The sequence below is a fragment of the Pangasianodon hypophthalmus genome, chromosome 18 (assembly GCF_027358585.1).
Source record: "Pangasianodon hypophthalmus isolate fPanHyp1 chromosome 18, fPanHyp1.pri, whole genome shotgun sequence".
Lineage (NCBI taxonomy): Eukaryota > Metazoa > Chordata > Actinopteri > Siluriformes > Pangasiidae > Pangasianodon > Pangasianodon hypophthalmus.
Window position 1 is genome coordinate 13,622,507 of NC_069727.1, and position 20,958 is coordinate 13,643,464.

General features: G+C 38.0%; 1 protein-coding gene across 2 annotated transcripts in view; it reads left to right on the top strand.

The window, feature by feature from the left end:
• gramd4a (GRAM domain containing 4a) overlaps positions 1-17,565 on the top strand; it is a 46,737-nt gene extending 29,172 nt beyond the window's left edge. Inside the window, exons 4-20 of one of the 2 annotated variants that reach the window (XM_053241822.1) lie at positions 795-915; positions 2,231-2,292; positions 3,241-3,376; positions 3,689-3,714; positions 3,845-3,936; positions 4,805-4,896; positions 5,146-5,194; positions 5,324-5,395; positions 5,562-5,605; positions 6,187-6,296; positions 6,994-7,148; positions 7,665-7,682; positions 11,827-11,971; positions 12,057-12,150; positions 13,278-13,368; positions 13,464-13,532; positions 14,056-17,565. In XM_053241822.1, coding sequence (XP_053097797.1) covers positions 795-915; positions 2,231-2,292; positions 3,241-3,376; positions 3,689-3,714; positions 3,845-3,936; positions 4,805-4,896; positions 5,146-5,194; positions 5,324-5,395; positions 5,562-5,605; positions 6,187-6,296; positions 6,994-7,148; positions 7,665-7,682; positions 11,827-11,971; positions 12,057-12,150; positions 13,278-13,368; positions 13,464-13,532; positions 14,056-14,154 — 1,475 coding nt within the window. In that variant the 3' untranslated portion in view covers positions 14,155-17,565. The remainder of the gene's footprint in view (positions 1-794; positions 916-2,230; positions 2,293-3,240; positions 3,377-3,688; positions 3,715-3,844; positions 3,937-4,804; positions 4,897-5,145; positions 5,195-5,323; positions 5,396-5,561; positions 5,606-6,186; positions 6,297-6,993; positions 7,149-7,664; positions 7,683-11,826; positions 11,972-12,056; positions 12,151-13,277; positions 13,369-13,463; positions 13,533-14,055) is intronic. The other variant, XM_026923313.3, reaches the window with a different exon arrangement.
• The last annotated feature ends 3,393 nt before the right edge of the window (positions 17,566-20,958 follow it).

Below are 20,958 nucleotides of genomic sequence, written 5' to 3' on the forward strand. Positions count from 1 at the left end.
TGCTTGTGCATGATCTGTCTGCCTTGGTCTGTTGGAGTTATTTTCACTGAAAACCAGGTCATGGTGTCTGAGTCATTCTGCATTTATATTTGTCCACAGTCTCTGAAGGCTTCAGGGTTCTAAATTCTTATCTCCAGTTCACAGTTAACATGCCAGTTAACCTCTTTAAATATCTGAAGAGCTCTAAGTCGAGCAATCTTCCGAAATCAAGCAATTCCACCCACTGAATGTAGCCCAGATTTTCTAAGAATGCATGATGTGTTGTCGGGGCTGTGCCTGAGTGTGGAGTGTGGGGTTTTGAGAAGCTGAACGTCAGTGCTGCAGCTCTCATGGTTGAGCTCACAATCGCAGACCCCCTAAGGTCCACAATTCCCCTCAAACACTTCCGCTAATGACTCTCTCTGTGGGGTGTGCAGTCTGCAGATAGCAGGCTTTCGTTCTGGTTTACGTTCGGCTGGCTGAAAGGCGCGAGTTTTAGCACTAAAATATTTATGACCTTCAGTACAGCTGGAGCCGTGCAATGGATCAGCTGATATTTATTCAGAATAGACTGATGGCTGAATAGAGGGAAAGAGTTGAGGCAGTGTATGGAGTGTGTCATGTGGACACATTCACCTCTCAGCGGCGAAAAGAAAGAACGATTACAGACAGTTAAAATGAGACACACCTTCTCCCCATCACCATCTTTCCTATAACACAGGAAGGACAATGCACTGCAATCCTCTGCTTATGTTCCTTAAGTAACATATTGTTGGTGGAGTGCTGAGTGTGAGCTGATTGTGTTGTGTGTACAGAGGAGGAGCTGAGGAAGCTGCGAGAGGAGACCAATGTGGAGATGCTGAAGCAGGAGCTGGAGAGGGAGCGTTGCAGGAGGCTGGACTTGGAGCAAAAGATGAATGATGTGCTGAAAGGCAGGTGAGCACAGAGCTCAAATGTGAACAGGTATATGCACAGGATGCACAACAAATGCATAATTAATTACATGAAAGCAAAACTGATCTTTTTAGTCACTGTCACTGGTCATTTTGTGCAGGATCATCAGTATCAATCAGACAATCGCCCGTCAAAATGCAATGACTTATCGCCTCCTCTAATGGGCTTTTGATTTCGGTTACATCATTTGCAGGAAAAAGAAATAATATTGACCAATAGCACCATGTCATGTTTCCCATCCCACTCCTTTGCTCTCAGCTAATATGGAAAAAAAGCAGCATGTTTCACTTTGAAATACGTTACATTATGTAAAAAAAATGCATTAGAATGGGTTTTCATGATTATTGGACATCAGATGTGATATATGTGACAGTAGCTAAACGTAGGCGCACATTAGATTCTGGTGCATTAAATTATGACCTGTCTAATCCAGTGTTTTAACTGCATTCAAAACCAAAAGTTGGCGAATAATGTATAATGTAAACGAAAGAGCTGTTTTCTATTGGTTTTAACATCATTGGCTGCACAATGAGATATGTAATTGACGATATTAAACAAATAACTCTCATTTTAGCCATTATTGTGCTGAACTTTTGCCCTAAAAGCACAGATTAAAACTGGACACGTACTGTATGTTCCCTTTAAAAAGTTTATCACCAACACTGGTTCACTATATTAAGGAATCATTACTCTTCATTCAGCTACATTTTAGCAAACATAAACACACCTGTCCAGTGTTCTTAGGTGAATTACTTAAATCTTATTCTTTAAAAAAAAACAATCTGTGCTTTGGCTCTGTCTGCATTATTTCATATGCTACAGATGCTGCATGGGTGAAATGAAGCACAAGGTCCACACAGGGAATAGAATATCGGTCCAAGGCTAGGTTTTGGCCCAAGTTTACTTTTCCAGCCCTGCTGTGCTCTATGATGGGTAAAGTTATATTGCTGTTGCCCCCTGGGCAGGGCTTGCCATAGTGGGCTCAACAAGCCTTGCTTCCACTCATTGGGATTTAAAAATAGCTGTTGTCGCCTCCCCTCTGTTGACACTGGATTCCTCAAAGACATAACAACATTCTCCAACAGTCAAATGCTGAAGTATCTGCAAGCCTTTTGTATAGTCTGAGTCCACTACCAACTGTTCTTCTTTCACCAGTTATACAAAATAAATACAGCTTCCTTACTTAATGCTTATTCACAAAAACATTGCTGACAACACATCAAGTTGATTCCATTGTTTAAACGAAGAAAATATGAGTGGACATCTGACATTTTCTCTTGATTTTTTCCTGTATCAGGTTAGAAGACTCTCCTCCCCAGATCTCACGTAAACAACAGTCACCCTCTGCAAATGGCACAGGTAACCAAACACGTGTGGGTTAGGGTATGGAAGTACTAAAGCTTTAAGTGCGTGGTTGTCCTGCTTTTTATATACTAAGGCATCTTTAAAAAAATTAGTATTCAAATACTTAAATACATACTACGCATATTCATTTTACACAGTTTTACATAAAATAACCAAACAATGTCAGCTGCTCTTCCTCAGAAGCAGAACAAAACTGATTAACAACTTGTGCGTGTGAGTTCTGTACTTTAAATTACATGTACGATATTTACCCAAGCATATATATATATAGTGCACTTCTGGTGTCTGTGAGCTCATGTATGCGGAAGAGGGTGGATAGGGTCCCTCCCTGATGCGAAGAACTTGCTAGTAGGTGGTAATTGGCAGGTGACCAAATTGGGAGAAATTTGGGTAAAAAATATTATCCACATTAATTTTTTCTTGTTGTTGACATTTTATATTTCGTATGTTACATGGAATTTCTTTTATTATATCCCCAACAACATACATTACACCAAAAGCCAACTGGATTTGTGTTTTTCTGTTCACTATATGCTTGCTACATAGGGTACAATGTAATGGCATTGAAGAGCCTATGTAGTACACTATATGCCAACACCATTTGACCCACACACACCATCGTGTGTGGTAGCACCAAATCTACAGCATTACTGGTGGGATAAAGTTTCATCACTCTGATGTGTCGTCCGTGTGTATAAAGGGGTTTTGCATGTAAAAGGCTCTACTTCATGGAGCATCAGAGCCTGTTATTTCAGGCTACAATCTAAATTTGTAGAAAAGTCTTATCTAGGCCAGAGGAGCCCTTTTGTATTTGGGGAGTAGAATGTGGAGCAGGAGAGCTAGTCTTACACACACACACACACACACACAATGGGTAAATTAGGTTAATAGAGCTAGGCAGGTCATTATTGACTCTCTGTCTCTCTCTGTCTCTCTGTTCAGAGAAGCAACAAAAAGAAACACTGTGGTCTCGGGTGCAGAAGTGGCTCTACGACCGGTTCGGGGTTTACATCGAGGACTTCCGTTTCCAGCCGGAGGAGAACACAGTGGAGCCAGAGGAGCCGCTCAGTGCTAAGAGGTAGAGCAGAGTGAAAAACTTAATGAACTCAGACGCTCCCCTACATGTTCTGTTTCATCATTTTAACTCATTGGTATTTTTTTGTTAAACAGCTCTTCGTGTCTGCACAATTTGTTTGAATGACATGAATTTGCCATCACATTTAAGATTTAATTTAGTAACTTATTAGAATGCCCAATCTCACCGCCTTTTGGCCTACAGGCAGCATAACACTATAATCTTCAGTCAGAATCATTAATAATGAACTTTGGTTGTCTATGTGTGAGTGAAAATCGACAAAACCCATGTGACAAATATTCTTCTCTCTTTCAGGTTAACAGAAAACATGAGGCGACTCAGTAAGTCATTTTTACACCTTACGTCATTATGCTTACACTTCTTTCAAACAATTTGTGAATGTGTGTAATGTATTATAATTCTGAAATGTCTGTGTGTGTGTGTGTGTGTGTGTGTGTTTGACGTATGCAGAGCGGGGTGCCAGACCTGTAACTAACTTCTTGAGGAATCTGTCAGCCTTATCCAACTGGCACTCAGTGTACACTTCAGCCATTGCCTTTATTGTGAGTGCTGAGCTTTCCTCTACCTGTCTGCCTGTGTGTGTGTCTGTCTGTGTGACTGTGTGTCTAGGTGTCAGTGTAATCCAACTCATTTTCTACATGTCTTTCCATATATTGTATAGTCTATTTCTGTCTTTTTCAGCCTCTCTGTCTATTTCTCTATCTATTTCTCCCCATCGGTCTGTGTATTTCTCTGTCTGTCTCTGTGTCTGTCTGTCTAATCTGTCTCTCTTATACATCTGTCCATATATTATATCTCTCTGTCTTTCTATCTATCTATCTATCTATCTATCTATCTATCTATCTATCTATCTATCTATCTATCCATTCATCACTCTGTCTATTTATTGTTCTTATTTTTATTTTTGAAAATTAAATATTCCTTAATAAATAAAGACAGTATTGCCAACATTTCAGCACAATAGAATCTAACAGAGAAGGTTTTTAGTACTGCCAGGGTACAGACATGGACACAATAAAGATTCTGTGTTGTCTTTCTGTCTGTCCTAACCTTGATGTCACTACATTATTGTTATCATTTTGGAGACATTTTACATTAACAGTAAATTACTTGACTAATGATCTTTTAGTATAAACACATGGAAATTGTCACTGCAGCTCTGCAGACAAAGTACCATTTTAGCTACAAGTGAATGGTTCAGACTTTAATCTCTCTATAAACCTGCTCCATATTTTGCAGCAGTAAGACTTTGACAGTCATTTAATTTTTAGACTTTTCTCTGTGGTGAGTCACAAGAGAACACAATCCTGAAAATACACAATGGTATATTTGCACAGATTGCACAGTACTTTAAGTAGGATATATGTGTTTTATATATGTATTTGTGTGTGTGTGTGTTGTTCTCTATAGGTCTATATGAATGCTGCGTGGTATGGCTGGGCCATTCCTATGTTTCTGTTTTTAGCCATTCTGAGGTTATCCTTGAATTACCTCATTGCAAGGTAAAGCATTAACACTTCTCGCTCTTACTGTGCCAAAATCTTTCACTTCACCTTATACTGTACCAGTTATACTTCACCTCGTGTGTGTGTGTGTGTGAGTGGAGGAGTTAGAAGGAAAAGGAATAGCAAGTATGATTGCTGCTTGTCCAAAGATAGATGTCAGACATTACCTTTCTGTCTGATGTACAGCAGGGGTGTGTGTTAGAGACGTTTATGTACCTTTAAAGTCTATTGTTTCCATTTCTCCAGAGGATGGAGGATTCAGTGGAGTATTGTGCCTGAAGTTTCTGAACCTGTGGTAGGTTTCACTTCCATCCTTTAATGTTTTCTGGCCTGCTAATGCAGTGTGTGTGTGGGTGTGTGTGTGTGTGTATCTGTGTGAATGTGTATTCTACCTTTCTTCATCGCTGTCTCTGTCTGTCTTTAGGAACCTCCAAAAGAAGACTTGACTGTGTCCGAAAAGTTTCAGTTAGTCCTTGATGTTGCACAAAAAGCACAGGTACCTTAATTATTATTATTATTATTATTATTATTATTATTATTGTAATTGGGGAATAACTTTTTACAGACCTTTTTAAGTGCACTTGAAGCTAAATTTGTTTTCACTTCAAAGCATAACTACAATTCCCATATGCTATTCCCTCATGTGGTTTGAATTTCCACAGAATCTATTTGGAAAGATGGCAGACGTTTTGGAGAAAATCAAAAAGTAAGTAACAGGTGCACATGATGATATGACCTACCAGCAGGTCTTTACTGTTAATGTAACGATGTACATATGCACTGCCATTCAACGATTTTAGAATTACTCAGCATACTTTTTTCACACTTTTTTATTAACTAAAACTTGTACAATGCAGAGCTAGACTATACAAACCAGTCACCAAAATGTTTTTTTTGGGGGAGGGAGAGAATGTGTGTAGCAACAGGTGGCCTTTAGTCCGAACCAAATACCTAACCAAAGAACACATCTTTCATTGTTCAAAGGCTGTTCCTGCTACAGAAAATTATTAATATGCATAAACAGGATATCATTTTACTCTTAATTCTCTGTTGTCATGTAAATGTGTCAACAAATTACGTAGTAAGAGAGGAATAAATTCAAAATTGTCATGCAGAATATCCACATTACATTAATTAATCTGTGTGGCATATTTTAAGAATGTTACAGAGAAATGTACCTCTGCAATATTTTGAGACTTTGCTTGTTTATGGAAATAGGAAAGTTATTTTCTGTGGGTGATATTTGTGTGTGTGTGTGTGTGTGTGTGTGTGTAAAACATGTTGCAGTCTGTTCATGTGGGTACAGCCTGAGATCACTCAGAAGCTGTACATTGGTCTGTGGGTGGCCTTTATATCCTCCTGCATCCTGCCCTACAAACTCATGGGCTTTATTATAGGTAAGTGCGTGCACAGTCTCTCTCTATCTTTCTCTGTCCCTCACGCACACACACAATCTTATAATCATGAGTTGATATATACTCCTGGGCAAAAAAATAGGCCAATCCCAAAATATTAAGCTTTTAATGGTTTTAAGAACAAATCATTGATCAGCAAGAATGAAACAAATACTGTAGATCTCTCCCTGCTCTATCAATCCTGATTCCATTTATGAGCTTGTTATCAGGCCCTTGATGGGCTGCATCAGATGTGGCAGTGAACCAAATAATGACTAATCTTTTAAGAAAAAAAAACATCCCAGAAGATATTTTTGGAAAATTTTGTACACCAAGAGAAGTATTAGTTTGAATTTATACTAGAAGACTATATAAGTGAATTTCCCTGTTTCTAGTTTTTCCCCAAACAAACAGTTCACTGCAGCAAAAGTAAACCAGTAAACCAAATGGTGGCACAGGAGCTCTCAGGAGTGCATTTGTTTAATTCCTGCCAATTTTCTGACCAATGATTAGTTGTTGTAGACTGTTACATGGTGTGAGTAATGCAGCCAAATCCCTCATTAATGCTTGTGTCAGTATGGATGCAAGTGTTGCACTAAACACCTCTATTCATGTACAAATGATTTACTCAGGAACACAGACATAAGACACACAGCATTCATTATGTATATTTGTATATGTGTATGCTTTCGTCTGATAGGGCTGTATGCAGGCATCAAATTCTTCATCATCGACTTCCTGTTTAAGAGCTGTCCCAAGCTGAGGGACAAGTACGACACGCCGTACATCGTGTGGAATAACCTGCCCACAGACCCCCAACTTAAAGAGCGCAGCAACGCCACCATGTCCAGACGGGTATGACACCCAAAATCTCACATGCCGTTCTGATAATATAAATAATTTAAAAAATAATAATAAATAATAAAATAATTTTAAAAACTTGTACTCTGTTTTTCAGAGTAACATAAATCGTTTCAGAACTTTCTAAATCCTGTTTGCTTTGCAGCACTTCTAAAGTGTTGCAAACTGGAGAATATTTAATGCAAAAATCTAGTTAACGTCATCATCATCATTAAAGAATTTTTTTATGATTAAATTCTTATAAAAAATATTCATAAGCAATCACCACACACCAAATTTTGTCAATTTTTGCCATTTACACTGCAGGTAAAATATCTTCAAAGTATGTTTGGGTGACTTTAGTGCTCCAGTTATAATTGAATGTCTGTGAACATGTGTGTGTGTGTGTGTGTGTGTGAGAGAGAGATCATCATGAGGAGACACTGACTGTATCCTCCATCCTGACTCTGAGTTTGTGTGTCACACTACTCTTCTGTGCTCTCTCTCTCTTTCTGTCTCTCTCTCTCTCAGCTGTCTGGGTGTGAGAAGGTAGGGATGCTGGTGTGACCTTGCTAGTGCGTGTGTGTGTGTGTGTGTGTGTGTGTGTGTGTGGGCGTGATACCACCAGATCACCTTCCTTTTTACCTGTCTGTGAGAGCGAATGTGTTTTAAATGGACACACACCTTGTGCCATGACTAGTGTCTGTGCACAAATGGATCACAATGCCTCATGTTTATCTGCTATTCATCTTTGGTCTTTAAAAACGTGTAATATTACCGGTCTGCTACATTTCTTGATTCAAAGATTTGTACCTATAATGGTTGGTTACTTTGTAATATCCAAGGCATATACAAGGCATTTTGGGTCCATTTTCACAGACAGCCTCCTGTATATGATTCTCATATGTAGGTATGTGTATATTTATTCAATGGAAAAAGTTCTATAATTTTCTAGACTATAAGACCCTTTTCTCACCCTCTAGCAGGTACGGCATGGTGATGTACATGTTATAAGTTTTGCATTTGCCTAATTGTAAACACTTTCTCAGTGTTTTTCATATGGTAGGGCCATGTGCAAACCTGATAATGCCATTTAAAAAAATAATAAAACAGGGTCAACAGGATTGTGATTTTGCATGTTTGCTCTAATCAGTATGCATTTCTAGCTTAAAGTGTGAAATACATGGAAGAGTCAATGCAAATAGATTTACTGTGCCTGAAAGTCACTTCAACAGTGAATGTGTCTGCAAATAAATAAGACAGAAGGACAGGTATTAAATTTGCTGAAGCCCGTTTATGCCAGCTGAAGACCTGAAACCATTCTAAGTTCTAACTAGGGGTGGGCGATATGACGATTTTAGAATGTGGATGATTAAAATGTCTCTATCAAATGTCTCCAGACACATATTGTCAGGTGTGCTGAAAATGCTCAGACATGGCACCCCAAATTGCTTTATGAATCAATCATTACTCTATTCACTAGTATAGCTGACAAACCAATAACAGCCAAGAGTAGACAGTTCTTTAGCTTAGGTTTTCTCCTCAATTTATGTAGCAGCATGGCTGAAAACATGGAGGAACTGATGACTAACAAAATCTGTTATATGGAACTGCTGAATTTTATCAATTTATAAAATCAATTATAATCAATTTATCAAATCAATTCCAGTCAAGTCAAGTGGCTTAATTGTCATTTCAACCATATACAGCTGGTACAGTACACAATGAAATGAAACAATGTACCTCCAGGACCATGGTGCTACATAAAACAACACAGAGCTACATGAGACTACACAGAAATAAATAAGACTAGAAAGACATACACAGGACAACATGAAATGCACACGTGCAAACGTGTGCAAACAGGACAAGATAGTACAACAATTACTAAACAGAACAACAGGCACAGTAAAGGACAGTGCAGTGCCAACCACTACACAGTTCTTGTGTGGAATAAAGTGCAAAGAGATATTATAATACAATAAAAATGTTGTTGTTTCGGCCGCTCCTGTTAGGGGTCACCACAGCAGATCATTGGTCCGCATGTTTATTTCGCACAGCCCTCCCATTTATCCAGGCTTGGGACTGGTACCAAGAGTACACTCCCAATATCTGGGTTGGTTCCCTGCCCGGGAATCAAACCCGCACTGTGGCAGTGAGAGCGCAGGATCCTTAGCCACTAGACCACCACGTGACAGTGCAATAATAAATAGCAAAAATGCAGGTAGTCAATACAGTATTTTGCTTACAGTGTTCTAGCAGCAATTTAAGAAGGAAATGTGCAAAAATTTTAGAGGTAGTGGAGTGGTGTGTGTGTGTGTGTGTGTGTCTTGGATAGTGTCAGTCCAGACTGTATTGAGAGTATTGAGGAGTCTGATGGCTTGGGGGAAGAAACTATTACACAGTCTGTTCATGAGGGCCTGAATGCTTCAGTACCTTTTGCGGACAGAGCAAAAACAACAGTTGTTTGCAAAATATGCAGAGGCAAGGATAGCACATCAAGGAAACACAATGAATTTGTTTAACCAAGAAAGCACCTCAAAGAGTGTCCAAAATCCATATACCACTGGGGGCACATGTGAACAGCACCACAGCCTGAAACAGCGCTGAAGTAAACACAATAATTTCAGATGTGATTAGGGCACTCCTTACGAGAATACGCTGTAGTAGGCACTGGAAAGGCATCACTGATGCTGTGAATTTTGCCTGGCCAAGTATATAACATTTTTAATTTATTAAAAACCAAAACAATAAAACACAAATCACTTATTTTAAAATGTTACATAAAAGTGTAAACCAACGCAGCTAATGCATTCAGTATTTAAGCATAAGTAAATACTCACTTTCCTGCCAATCACCTTTTCATTTATTGCACTTTTTAATACTGAAGACATTAGTAGAAGTGATGTACATTTTTATTTAACATTTTTTAAAATACAGTATCCATGCTTAATTGTTTTCATTATAGAAATAATTGTTAACATTTTTAGGACATGCACTTTATTAAATTTTGTTTGAAAAGATACTTTAGCCTAAGGTGTGAGTGTTATTCTTTTCCTATGAGATTATATTTCCTTGTAGAGCTATCTTTTCATCAATAGGGGCATTAATTTGGTTTTTTCTGTTCAGTAACTTGCAAAATATTCTTAAAAACCAACTTGAAAAATAATTGTGATAAGATCGTGGATTGTGATCCAGGCTGAAATAACCGTGATATGCCCACCCCTAGTTCTAATAATCAGAAAGCTTACCAAAACAAATAAATTAATCTTTCTAATCTTAATTAAGAAAGTTTCTAAAAATGACACCTTATTATTACAGCAGGAAGTTTCATACTAGATATTCACCGCACATTCACACTCTAATGCCTACAGATAGAAACAGAGCCGTTGAAGTTTTTCCTTCACCTTTACCTTATTAATACTTAGGTCTACACTCTTTTGTTTTATTGTATTTTGAGCATTTTTTTATGTTACTTATCACCTTTAATTAGTGGTAAATTGTAAACTTTGCAACACTGTGGACTGGCAAATACAGAAACCGCCTTGTTCTTATTGGCTGGATGTTGATGGTGCACATCATTAGGGTTTGTTTCCCTGTTTACAGTGACTGAATTTTTTCATCTGAGTAATATTTTACTGACAGAATATGTAATAATGAAGTGAATTCTCTTTAAGCAGAGTTTAAAGGGGTTTGTTTTATACTTTGGAGTGACTATAGTAATATAGAAAATATATCCCTGTAATATTGCTCATAGGGAATAGTCCAAGTACCTGTTATTACCTATATCTAGTGAAATGTTGACCTTAGATATACCTGTCCTATTAGACATGTATAGACTTGAGTAGGCTTATTATATTCCCTTTTTCATGTAGGAAATGTCCCTTTAGATTTTATAGAGAGAATAGAAATGGAATGGAATAGAGAGCTTGAGTGTGGGCTCTGTAGCAGTGAAAGGCATGACCACTTACCTAAACCCAATAATTACTGTTAAATCATCAGCATACTGACTAACACTCATACAAATTAACTCCATAATTATTGGCACCCTTCATTAATATGTGAATATATAAACTGAATAACATTTCCAATGAGGTATATTTTTAGCTTAAACATATGGAGACACTGAACTGTTCTATTTCAGATATATTAATTTCCAAATTATTGTCTTCTTTTGGAATGAATGCCAGCATTGAGCCTCTTCTACCAAGGTTGGAGACATTTGAATAAATTATTAAAAAAAGAAAGAAAGAAAGAAAGAAGGAGAATGAGAATAGCAAAGGTCTGAAGTTTCTCCATTTGTTTAAGTGAAAATTTTTAATCAGTGTCTGTAATATTCATATTGTACAGTCACTTTTGCCCTTTGTCTTGAAGAGTGCCAATAATTCTGGAGTTGACTGTAGTGTACATCTGCTGGGTGAACGGTAGTGTGCTACACTGACTGGAATACACATCTCACCCACATGAATTCACCCAAATACTAAACACATTAACATTTGGAACTATGTCTTCTTGGATGCTCATCTTAATAAAGAGTCTGTGGAAAAGATGTCAAGCACCTGTAGCTTTATTTTTTAGGAGACTTGGTTTGTGCAGCATGGTTACAATCGAGAAACCGAGAACGCTGTAGATACAAAAGAAAGTGTCGTTTCTGTTTCTGTGGTTGAATTCTTTCTGGGATTTTTGTGCGCAGATCCCGCCGGTGGTGTCGCGCAGTAGCTTAGCAACCATTCCCTCAGGAATGAGCAGAGAGGACGACAGTGGCCGCTCACATAACACCAAGAGAGGAGCCTTCCATGAGATCTTCAACCTGCCAGAGACAGAAAGGCCTCTCCCTGGTGCGCTAAAGAAAGGGATTGTCAATTCTGTTTCCACCGTATGTCTATTATTTTAAATAATTGTCAGTGTTTTGTGCTTACACAGTGTGTGAGAATGGATGGAGGTGTTGTTTGATCAATCGGGACCGGAAAATGCCCACTGACTACATTCGCAATGGTCTACTCTATGTTACTGAAAAGTAAGGAGACTTTCCTCATGAACCCCAAATATATTGTGTCATTTTTTTGTTAATTTGATGAACCACATTGCTGCCATCATCCAGAAACTGAAAAGAAAACCACAATAATGTCTTTATATTTGCTGAAAAAAATATTTACCATATGATGTAAATACACTACATAAAAAGTAGGTGGACACCTGACCATCACACTCACATGTGCTTTTTGAACATCCCATTTTAGTTCCTCTTTGCTGTTATAATAACCTCCACTCTTCTGGGAAGGCTTTCCACTAGGTTTTGGAGCGTGGCTGTGGGGATTTGTGTTCATTCAGCCACAAGAGCATTAGTGAGGTCAGACACTGATGTTGGGTGAGGGGGTCTGGGGTGCAGTCCGCGTTTCAGTTCATCCCAAAGGTGTTCAGCAGGGTTGAGGTCAGGGACCTGTGCAGGACACTCGACTTCTTCCAATCTAACCTTGGCAAACCATGCTTTATGGAGCGCTCTTTGTGTACAGGGGCATTGTCATGCTGGCACAGGTTTGGGCCCCTTAGTTCCAGTGAAGGGAAATGTAATGCTACAGAAATTCTGTAGAAATTCTATACAATTTGGTGCTTCCAACTTTGTGGCAACATTTTGGGGAAGAAGCACATATGGCTGTGATGGTCAGGTGTCCACAAAATATTGGCCATAGAGTGTATATATAACAACATTCAATGAATAGTTCCCAAACTGCCAAACCCCCGTACTGGAACTATTTAAATAAAAAAGAAAAGTATTTCCTTGTTTTTGTTGTTTCAGTCCTACAAATGGGCCGGCATAAAAATTTATTTACATAAAATGTAAATACTCCTCTTCTTTTTGGACTGTCTATCTTTTATCTCATTCAAATTGGTATTATTTATATAAAATAGTAGCTCTGGTCATATCAACAAGAGCTGTAGGTCTGTTCAGTGTTTAGAATTTCAATTTTCACTTTCAGCAGAACTTCTAGACTTGTCTCTATGTATAAAGAAAATGACATCATGCTTCTTGGCATTGACAGCAATAATTGTCAATTCTAAGGGGCTATATTTGGTACATTCTTATTGATTACTATTCATAACTTGAGAGTTATGTAAATGTTTAATGCAATATTTCCTTCTCAGCTACTTGTGTTTTGAGAGCTCCAGCTCCAGATCAGGCTCCTCCAAAAAGAATAAAGTCATAAAGCTTGTGGACATCACAGATATCCAAAAGGTAACTGAGAACATTTATATATTTGCATTCTCAGTTCATATATGAGGCAGTGAATGTGAGTTTGACCATAATTTCTGAATTTCTGTTTTCCATAGTATAAGGTTTTGTCTGTTTTGCCTGGGTCAGGAATGGGGATCTCTATTGCCACACCCTCAACACAGAAGGTAAGCTATGGATTTTATTTAGAAAAGGGATATGTGTGATGTGACTTTTCTCAGATAACAGGCTGTAATGAGTTGAATCAGGAGTGTTAGAAGAGTTGAAGCACTGAACTGTGCAGTGTTATGATTTGCTCTCAGTTAAATGTGCAGTTTGTAAGGTTTAAAAGTGTCTCTAGACCTGTTATAATTGTATAATTTTAGAGCTACCTTAGAAAAACTGTGACTTGCAATATTGCCATCCACTGAATTGGTCTAGTTTCTTATTTTTAAGCTTTTCTTTAAATATTTCGGGCCTGAAAATTGGCACGGCGCACGGCGCACCCCCACCTGAGGCTGAGCTGCTCATCCAACTTTAGAGGCATGTGTAGTTTCAACAGACAGAGTTGAGTCAGTAATTTGGAAGGGGAAGTCTTGTCAATATTTTCATTCCAATTTCAGTTTATCTTTCAGGTAGAGGGTCATAAAATTATAAACGGCTCCTTTAATGCTTCAAATTATTACATCATATATATGTTCTGTCTTCCAGCCCTTGGTGTTCGGTGCCATGATCCACAGAGACGAGGCGTTCGAGGCGATCTTCACTCAGTACATGAAGATTGTGACCACAGGCTGCCACGAGACCTAGCGCATCATTAACCCTACGGAGAAGCTTCCACTTCTCTCTCTCTCTTCTCTCTCTCGTTCCTGTCTCAATGAGCAGGCTGGAACTGATCAGTTTAGTCGACCGTGGCTAGTTGATCTCACGTGACGGTTGAGAGCAAACAGCAACACATTCCTGTGGAGCGTTTTTCACACTGACGGCTCAGGGGGCTGGACCTCCTCGCCTGCCTGACTACACACTCTCTGAGGAGCAGAGTATAGAGCTGCATATAGACTTATGTGGTACACGTGTTTCTCAACACTTTTTCTGCCGTTCTGATGCTGTGCGTTTATTTGTTAAAGCTTTGCTTTGTAATACCTGCCAGGAGAGCATGCAAGATGGTCACTAACACCTTGCAAATTACTGATGAAGCCTGTTCGTGTTACTTTACATTGTTACACTGCATACACAAACACACAACACACTCACATAGGCACATTTAACCCACCACTGATTAACAGTGTGCTTCAGATGTCTTTTTGCATCAAAATCTGGTTACTCCTGCTACATAGCACTGTAGGGAAACAGTGTAGTTTCAAATGTGACATGTATTAACTGCCTTTCTTTATAGTTATTTATTTTGATAATAGCTAGTAAAATGATCGATATTTGAATACTGACTGATCTTTGAATACTGAACTGATTGGACCTGTTCTAAAGAAAATCACAAATTTTTCTCAAACATCCTGGAACAGTTAGCATTAGCAGTCTTTAATTGTAGCACATTCAAACATTTTCTAAGCTCTTTAGAGGTGTTGCATCATATGTCACTGACGAATAAACCTCCAGTGTGTAGACACAGAAGTATTATTATCACCCTATGCAAAGTACCAATAGTAGTCATTAAAGTAATACTACGAGTGCTCATTTTCCAGGAGAAAGCAAGTTTTGTAACTACAGATATAAAATCTGGCTCTAGACCTTATTAAAGCTAAGACTGATAGTTTCTCCAAAGATGAGGAATATGCTTAAAACTAGTTATGGAGTTATATTAACTGAATAGTTGGAGAATGACCAACCATTCCCATCTCTCTCTCTCTCTCTCCACTGATGAAGTTTCTGCACACATCACCTCCTTGTCTCCTCACTACTATTCAACACCCAGCCCAGGCTTTAGTGGGCTGTCCCGCATAAAGCCGAAGCCGCTCAGAACTCCAGCCTGAGATCTCAGAGTTCTCCGCACTTTTACACTTCCACTGTCAGACACCATGTCGTTTAGTTCAGGGCAAGGTCTGCACTCGCAAACCATTGTCATATACAATATGTTGAGCTCCCTGGCTACATTTTCAGCCATTAAAAAAACAATGAGTATGAGGAATTAATCTGAGCACCTTGTTTTTGCAGATGAAGTATGAATGCCAGATCAGTTTATAGTGAGGAACAGCAATGTCAGACAATGAACTAGAAACAAACATCAGCTCAGCAAACCATTGGCATATGTTATATGATGCATTCTTCATCATTTTGAGTCTGGAGTTGCAACAGGCTTTTTAAGTAGAGACCACAATCTGTATGAAAAGCTTGCTTGAAGGTTGTTTTGCGCACTCAGAGAAAGTCTCGGCTTTCATACCATGTCAATATTGTTATGAAATCCAAACAAATATCGATTGACCCTCAAACATGGGAGGAGGCATTTTCTACCTTTTAGAATGCTGCATTTATCTCCAGATGCTACTGAGTATTTGTCTCTTTCTCATCCTCCTCCTCTCTTTTTATTACAAGTTGCAGAATAACCCCTTGAATGCACAGTCGTGGGTGCTGAAAGGTTCAGTTCAACTGGCTGAAAAGTACCATTTCTCTCGACATCAATGATTATTAACAGTGTTTCACCCACAGGATGAAGAGTGTGTATGTCTGAAAAGTGTTAATATCTCCTTATGCTTGATTTAATTCTCTAACTATAAGACTGCACACTTTGAGGCCTCACAGATATAGAGTCCCCGGTTCATTTTAGTCCTGAGCCGGTTTACTGTCTGTGTGGAGCTTTGCTTGTTCTCTTAGTGTCTGCATGGGTTTCCTCCGGGTTCTCTGGTTTGCGCCCACCTCCCAAAAACTTGCCAGTAGGTGTATTGGCTTCTCTAAAATGCCTCTAGTATTGTGTGTGTGTGTGTGTGTGTGTGTGTGTGTGCTGCCTTGAAATGGACTGGGTGTGCATTCCTGCTTCATGCCCAGTGTTCCCAGGATAGGATCTAGCTCCACCTGGTGAATGACTGAATGAATGAATCAACGAATGAATATGAATTCTGTTATTCGGAGAAAACAATAATTTTCCATTAGCATAAAGCCGAGACTTTCTTTATGCCAAATGTATTAAAATGTTCTTCTGGGTTACAGTGATTCACAATGACAGAGCAGGTCACATATGTTTATAAGAGCAAAGTGCCAGACTGATTGAGTCACTAAGAGTTGTGTGATTGTGATCGTATGAGTGTGTGTGTCAAAACGCAAATATTCAGCTTGAGCAAGTGTCACATGATGTTCTTGTTGACTAACGTGTTTTCACTGGAGAATTATTTTACATTCTGCTACTGATTATTCTGATCACTGACGTCAGCCATATGGTATTGAATGTATAGTAATCTGAAACTTGAGCTATCAATGCAGGTGATCAGAAGGCTATGAGTTTAAATCCCAGCACTGCCAGAGACCCACGCTGAAGGCCTTGAACCCTCAACATGCTCAGATGGAAGCTTGGTTCATTTTCTGCACATTTGCAATTGCTTTAGCTGAAAGCGTCCGTAAAGTGAGTCCACATAAACGTCCCAAAGCTTTTAAAACGACTCTTTGTAATCGATAATCAGCTTTTTCTGATTGTCCTACACTTGCACTAAACAAGCACAGATTATATTGTCTCAACACTAGTTTTGCCAAATATTTCTTGTTTTTTTTCTCTCTCGTTCATTCTTTTTATTTTTATTAGCCATGGTCTCTGTAAAACAGATGTTTACAGGAAGGTTTGATTTAAATCCATGTTGTGCCTCAGTTTGAACCCACAGGGATATGAGAACGGAGGCGAAATCCATCACTGGATGGTCACTGGTTGTCACTGTGTTTCTCCAGTTCTGTGCTTAACACTGGTGTGATAGTTATATATATTAAAATGATATATTTGTTTTAACTGTGTGCAAATGTTTGCTAAATATTTTTTTATAATATTAACACACTCAATGTACTGAAGAAATAGAAATTTATATTGTTGAGATGTGTGAATTATTATTATCATGCTATTTATGTCACTGGAGTAAAAGGATAATTGAAGATAAGTAAAAGAAGTTTATATTCAGTGCAATGCAGTAATATTAGAACCACAATTTGTTTTTGTTTTTGAACTGTGTGTCTGTTATAAAATCATATTGTGGAGTACATTTTGTAATGGAGTAAATAAGATTTAAAGGATGTTGTCTGGCTTTTATTTTGTTTTTAAACTCCAGTCTTCTCATATATTCTTATAAAATGCTAAAGCTCATTATCTAAAGGCCCCATCCAAGAGTATTGGAGCAGCAAGGCCAGTTCTTTTATTTTTGCTATACACTGAAGACATTTGAGTTTGAGATCAAAAGATGAATAGGAGACAATAGATCAGAATTTCAGTTTTTTATTTCCTGATATTTACATCTACACTCCTGGGCAAAAAATGGCCCAAGCCTAAAATGGCAAAATATTAAGCTTTTAATGGTCATAACAACAAATCACTGGTCAGAAAACTCGCAAGAATTATACAAATGCACTCCTGAGAGCTCCCGGGCCACCATTTGTTCATTTACTTTTGCGGCAGTGAACATACGAGCTCATTGGTCAAGCATGGAGGAGATAGAGTCATGGCTTGGGCTTGCATGGCTGCTTCGGGAATGGGCAAACAAATCTTTATTGATGATGTAACTCATGATGGTAGCAGCAGAATGAATTCAGAAGTCTACACAAACATACTGTCTGCCAGTTTACTGAAAAATGCATACAATCTAATTGGAAGGATCTTCATCATGCAGCAAGACAATGACCTAAAACACACTGCCAACACAACAAAGAACTTCATGAGGCAAAAAAGTGGAAGGTTGTAGACTGGCCATGTTAATCACCAGATGTCAAACCAATTGAGCATGCATTTTGTTTGGTGATGTCACTGGGTCACCAGCTTGATGCAGTTATTGCAAGCAAAAGATATGCAACCAAATATTTAGTGTTACTGACTTTAATTTACTTAAAGACTATCTGTTCCAACACTTTTGCTCTCCTAAAAATTGGGTTGTCTGCCACCAACAGTGCCATGTTCTAAGTTGTTTAACACATCTGGATGTTAATATCAGAAAATGAAAGCTGAAATTCTGATCTATTATCTCATATTTATCTTGTAATCTCAAATCCAAATGTCTTCAGTGTGTAGCAAAAACAAAAGACTTGGCCTTGCTGTTCCAGTACTTTCGGAGGGGACTGTAGTTGGGTTTTGCATCCAGGGATACTTATTATCTTGTCTGAACTGTTGCTTTCTATTGCAGTTATGTCAGCAGTAGTGATGGGAATTCCGTCTCTCTATACAGTGAGTCAGATCACTTGGCTCAGCTAGCGAGTAAGAGCGGCCTCTTTTAGCTCCCAAACGGCTCACTGTCATTTTGCATGAGTTTCTAATTAACAAAATAACATTACTTTACATTGTAGTTTACAATGTACAAAATCATCTGTAAAATCAGCAAGGCACTGTAAATGTGAATTGAGACATACTGTATGATTCCCTGCATTAGTATTATTGTGCCTTCTATTTCTGTACTTCATTGCTATTTATCCTGATAGCTGATCACTTCCCCTAATACATTTGAATAGATACAGTACATATTGGTGTTTCCATGGAAGCATTTTGATAAAACTACACTGCAGCAGTAACAGCCTCTACAAAAAACAAAACAAAACGGGTCATATATGCAAGCTGGTGCTTAATGTTCAACTAAAAGAGCTGAGTTATTCCCAAATGACTCATCACTAGTCAGGGAGAGGATGTGTAACAAACTGGTCAAAGTGTTCTGTGTGCTCTGAATTATGACTCTAAATCATGAAAGAGCCCAAATAAAAATCCATCCATCTATCCATTTTCTGTACCGCTTATCCAACACAGGGTCACGGGGAGCCTGGAACCTATCTCAGGGGGTGATGGGGTGAAAATGAATTATCGTATGCTTAATAAGTTCATAATAATATCACATTAATTGAGACAGAATTTAAAGAAAATCATGCAATATTGAAGAAATAAGTTTCAGTTATCCATTTAATAACCCCCTCCATAAAATGGTTTAGTCCACTGTCCATGGTTTCTTCGTGTTGCCACTTGACAAGAAAATGTCTGGCGAAAAAAAAAAAAATAATAATATAATATATATAATATATAATATAATATATATGGTGCATATATACTGTATATATATATATATATATAATATATATATATATATAATATAATAATATAATATATATGGTGCATATATACTGTATATATATATATATATATATATATAAAACACAACATAAAACATAAATCATGATTTCAGAAAGAGCAGGACTGAGGAAAGGAGTAGTCATGGGGGGTTTAATCTCACATTATGCTCAGTGATGTCTGGGTGGCAGGATGTACAGACACAACTCTTAGTTAGGGCTTTTCCAAGACTCATTTTCAGAGTTCATGGCAGTTTACTGTTCAAGCTGTAAAACCCACATTTAGAGCTCAAAATACAAGCAGATAAACATCAAAACTAGTACACACAGCATAAACACACCATACAGTACAAGCTAATTACCACCGCTTTTACACATGCAAGACTCCTCAGACCACAGAGGGTGTGTTGCTAAGTGTCCTTGAGTCCATATATGGAAATAAGAGGTGTTCTGAGTGGGCAGGTCTTAAAGTCATTAGTTCAATGTTATTTATCTTCACTGCTAACTGTAACTAGCTGGCTAATGCACTAGTTATTACACCAATCTATAGTCTGCAGTCAGACTCCTATCCTGGATATTTGTTTTAAAAATCAAGTTTTTCCAGACACTGCAGCTAATTATGCAACTTTTCCATGTGATGATTATTAGGACAAGGTTTGGATCTGAATCTGGCTCCCAAATAATGTCTAATAAACATTCTGAAATGTTTCATTAATGTATCCATGTAAAACTCACAATAATGCCTTACTGTGCATTCACATGTCCTCCCAGCTGCTGCCACTAGAGGTCCTCCCAAGCTAGTCCTAAATTAGTTACTGTCACTGTATGGTGATTAGATTAATCATTTCAAGTTTAAAAGAGAGAGAGAGAGAGAGAGAGAGAGAGAAAACATCAGAAAAGTCACAGTCACATGTTCACTCTCTATATTAGAGAGTACCAGGTTTAAATTCAGCCTGTTTTTTAAACCTTACTGGCTTATTGCCTCTATAAAGAGCAGTTTTGTGTATGAACTGCAGTAATCAGAATGGAAACGGAATTAATCCACAGATTATCTAATCTAATATAATGTAATAAAATAAACATTTCCCAGATTTGCCATTGGGTTAAAATACTCTGGTGCTCTGTGTTCATTTCTCAGACACTAGGTGTCCCTGAGACCCTGGGAAATCATCTGACAAAAAGCTAGTCATAGAGCTGCTTACACACTTTCTTCTTCTTTTTCTTTTTCTTCTTCTTCTTTACTATTTTCTATTACTTCAGAATAATAACACTATTTACAACTATTAAAACTATTAAATAATGCAATTATGCATTGACCAAGAAAAAAAGTAAACCAATTAAAACTATTACTATACTGCAGTATTAAGCTTG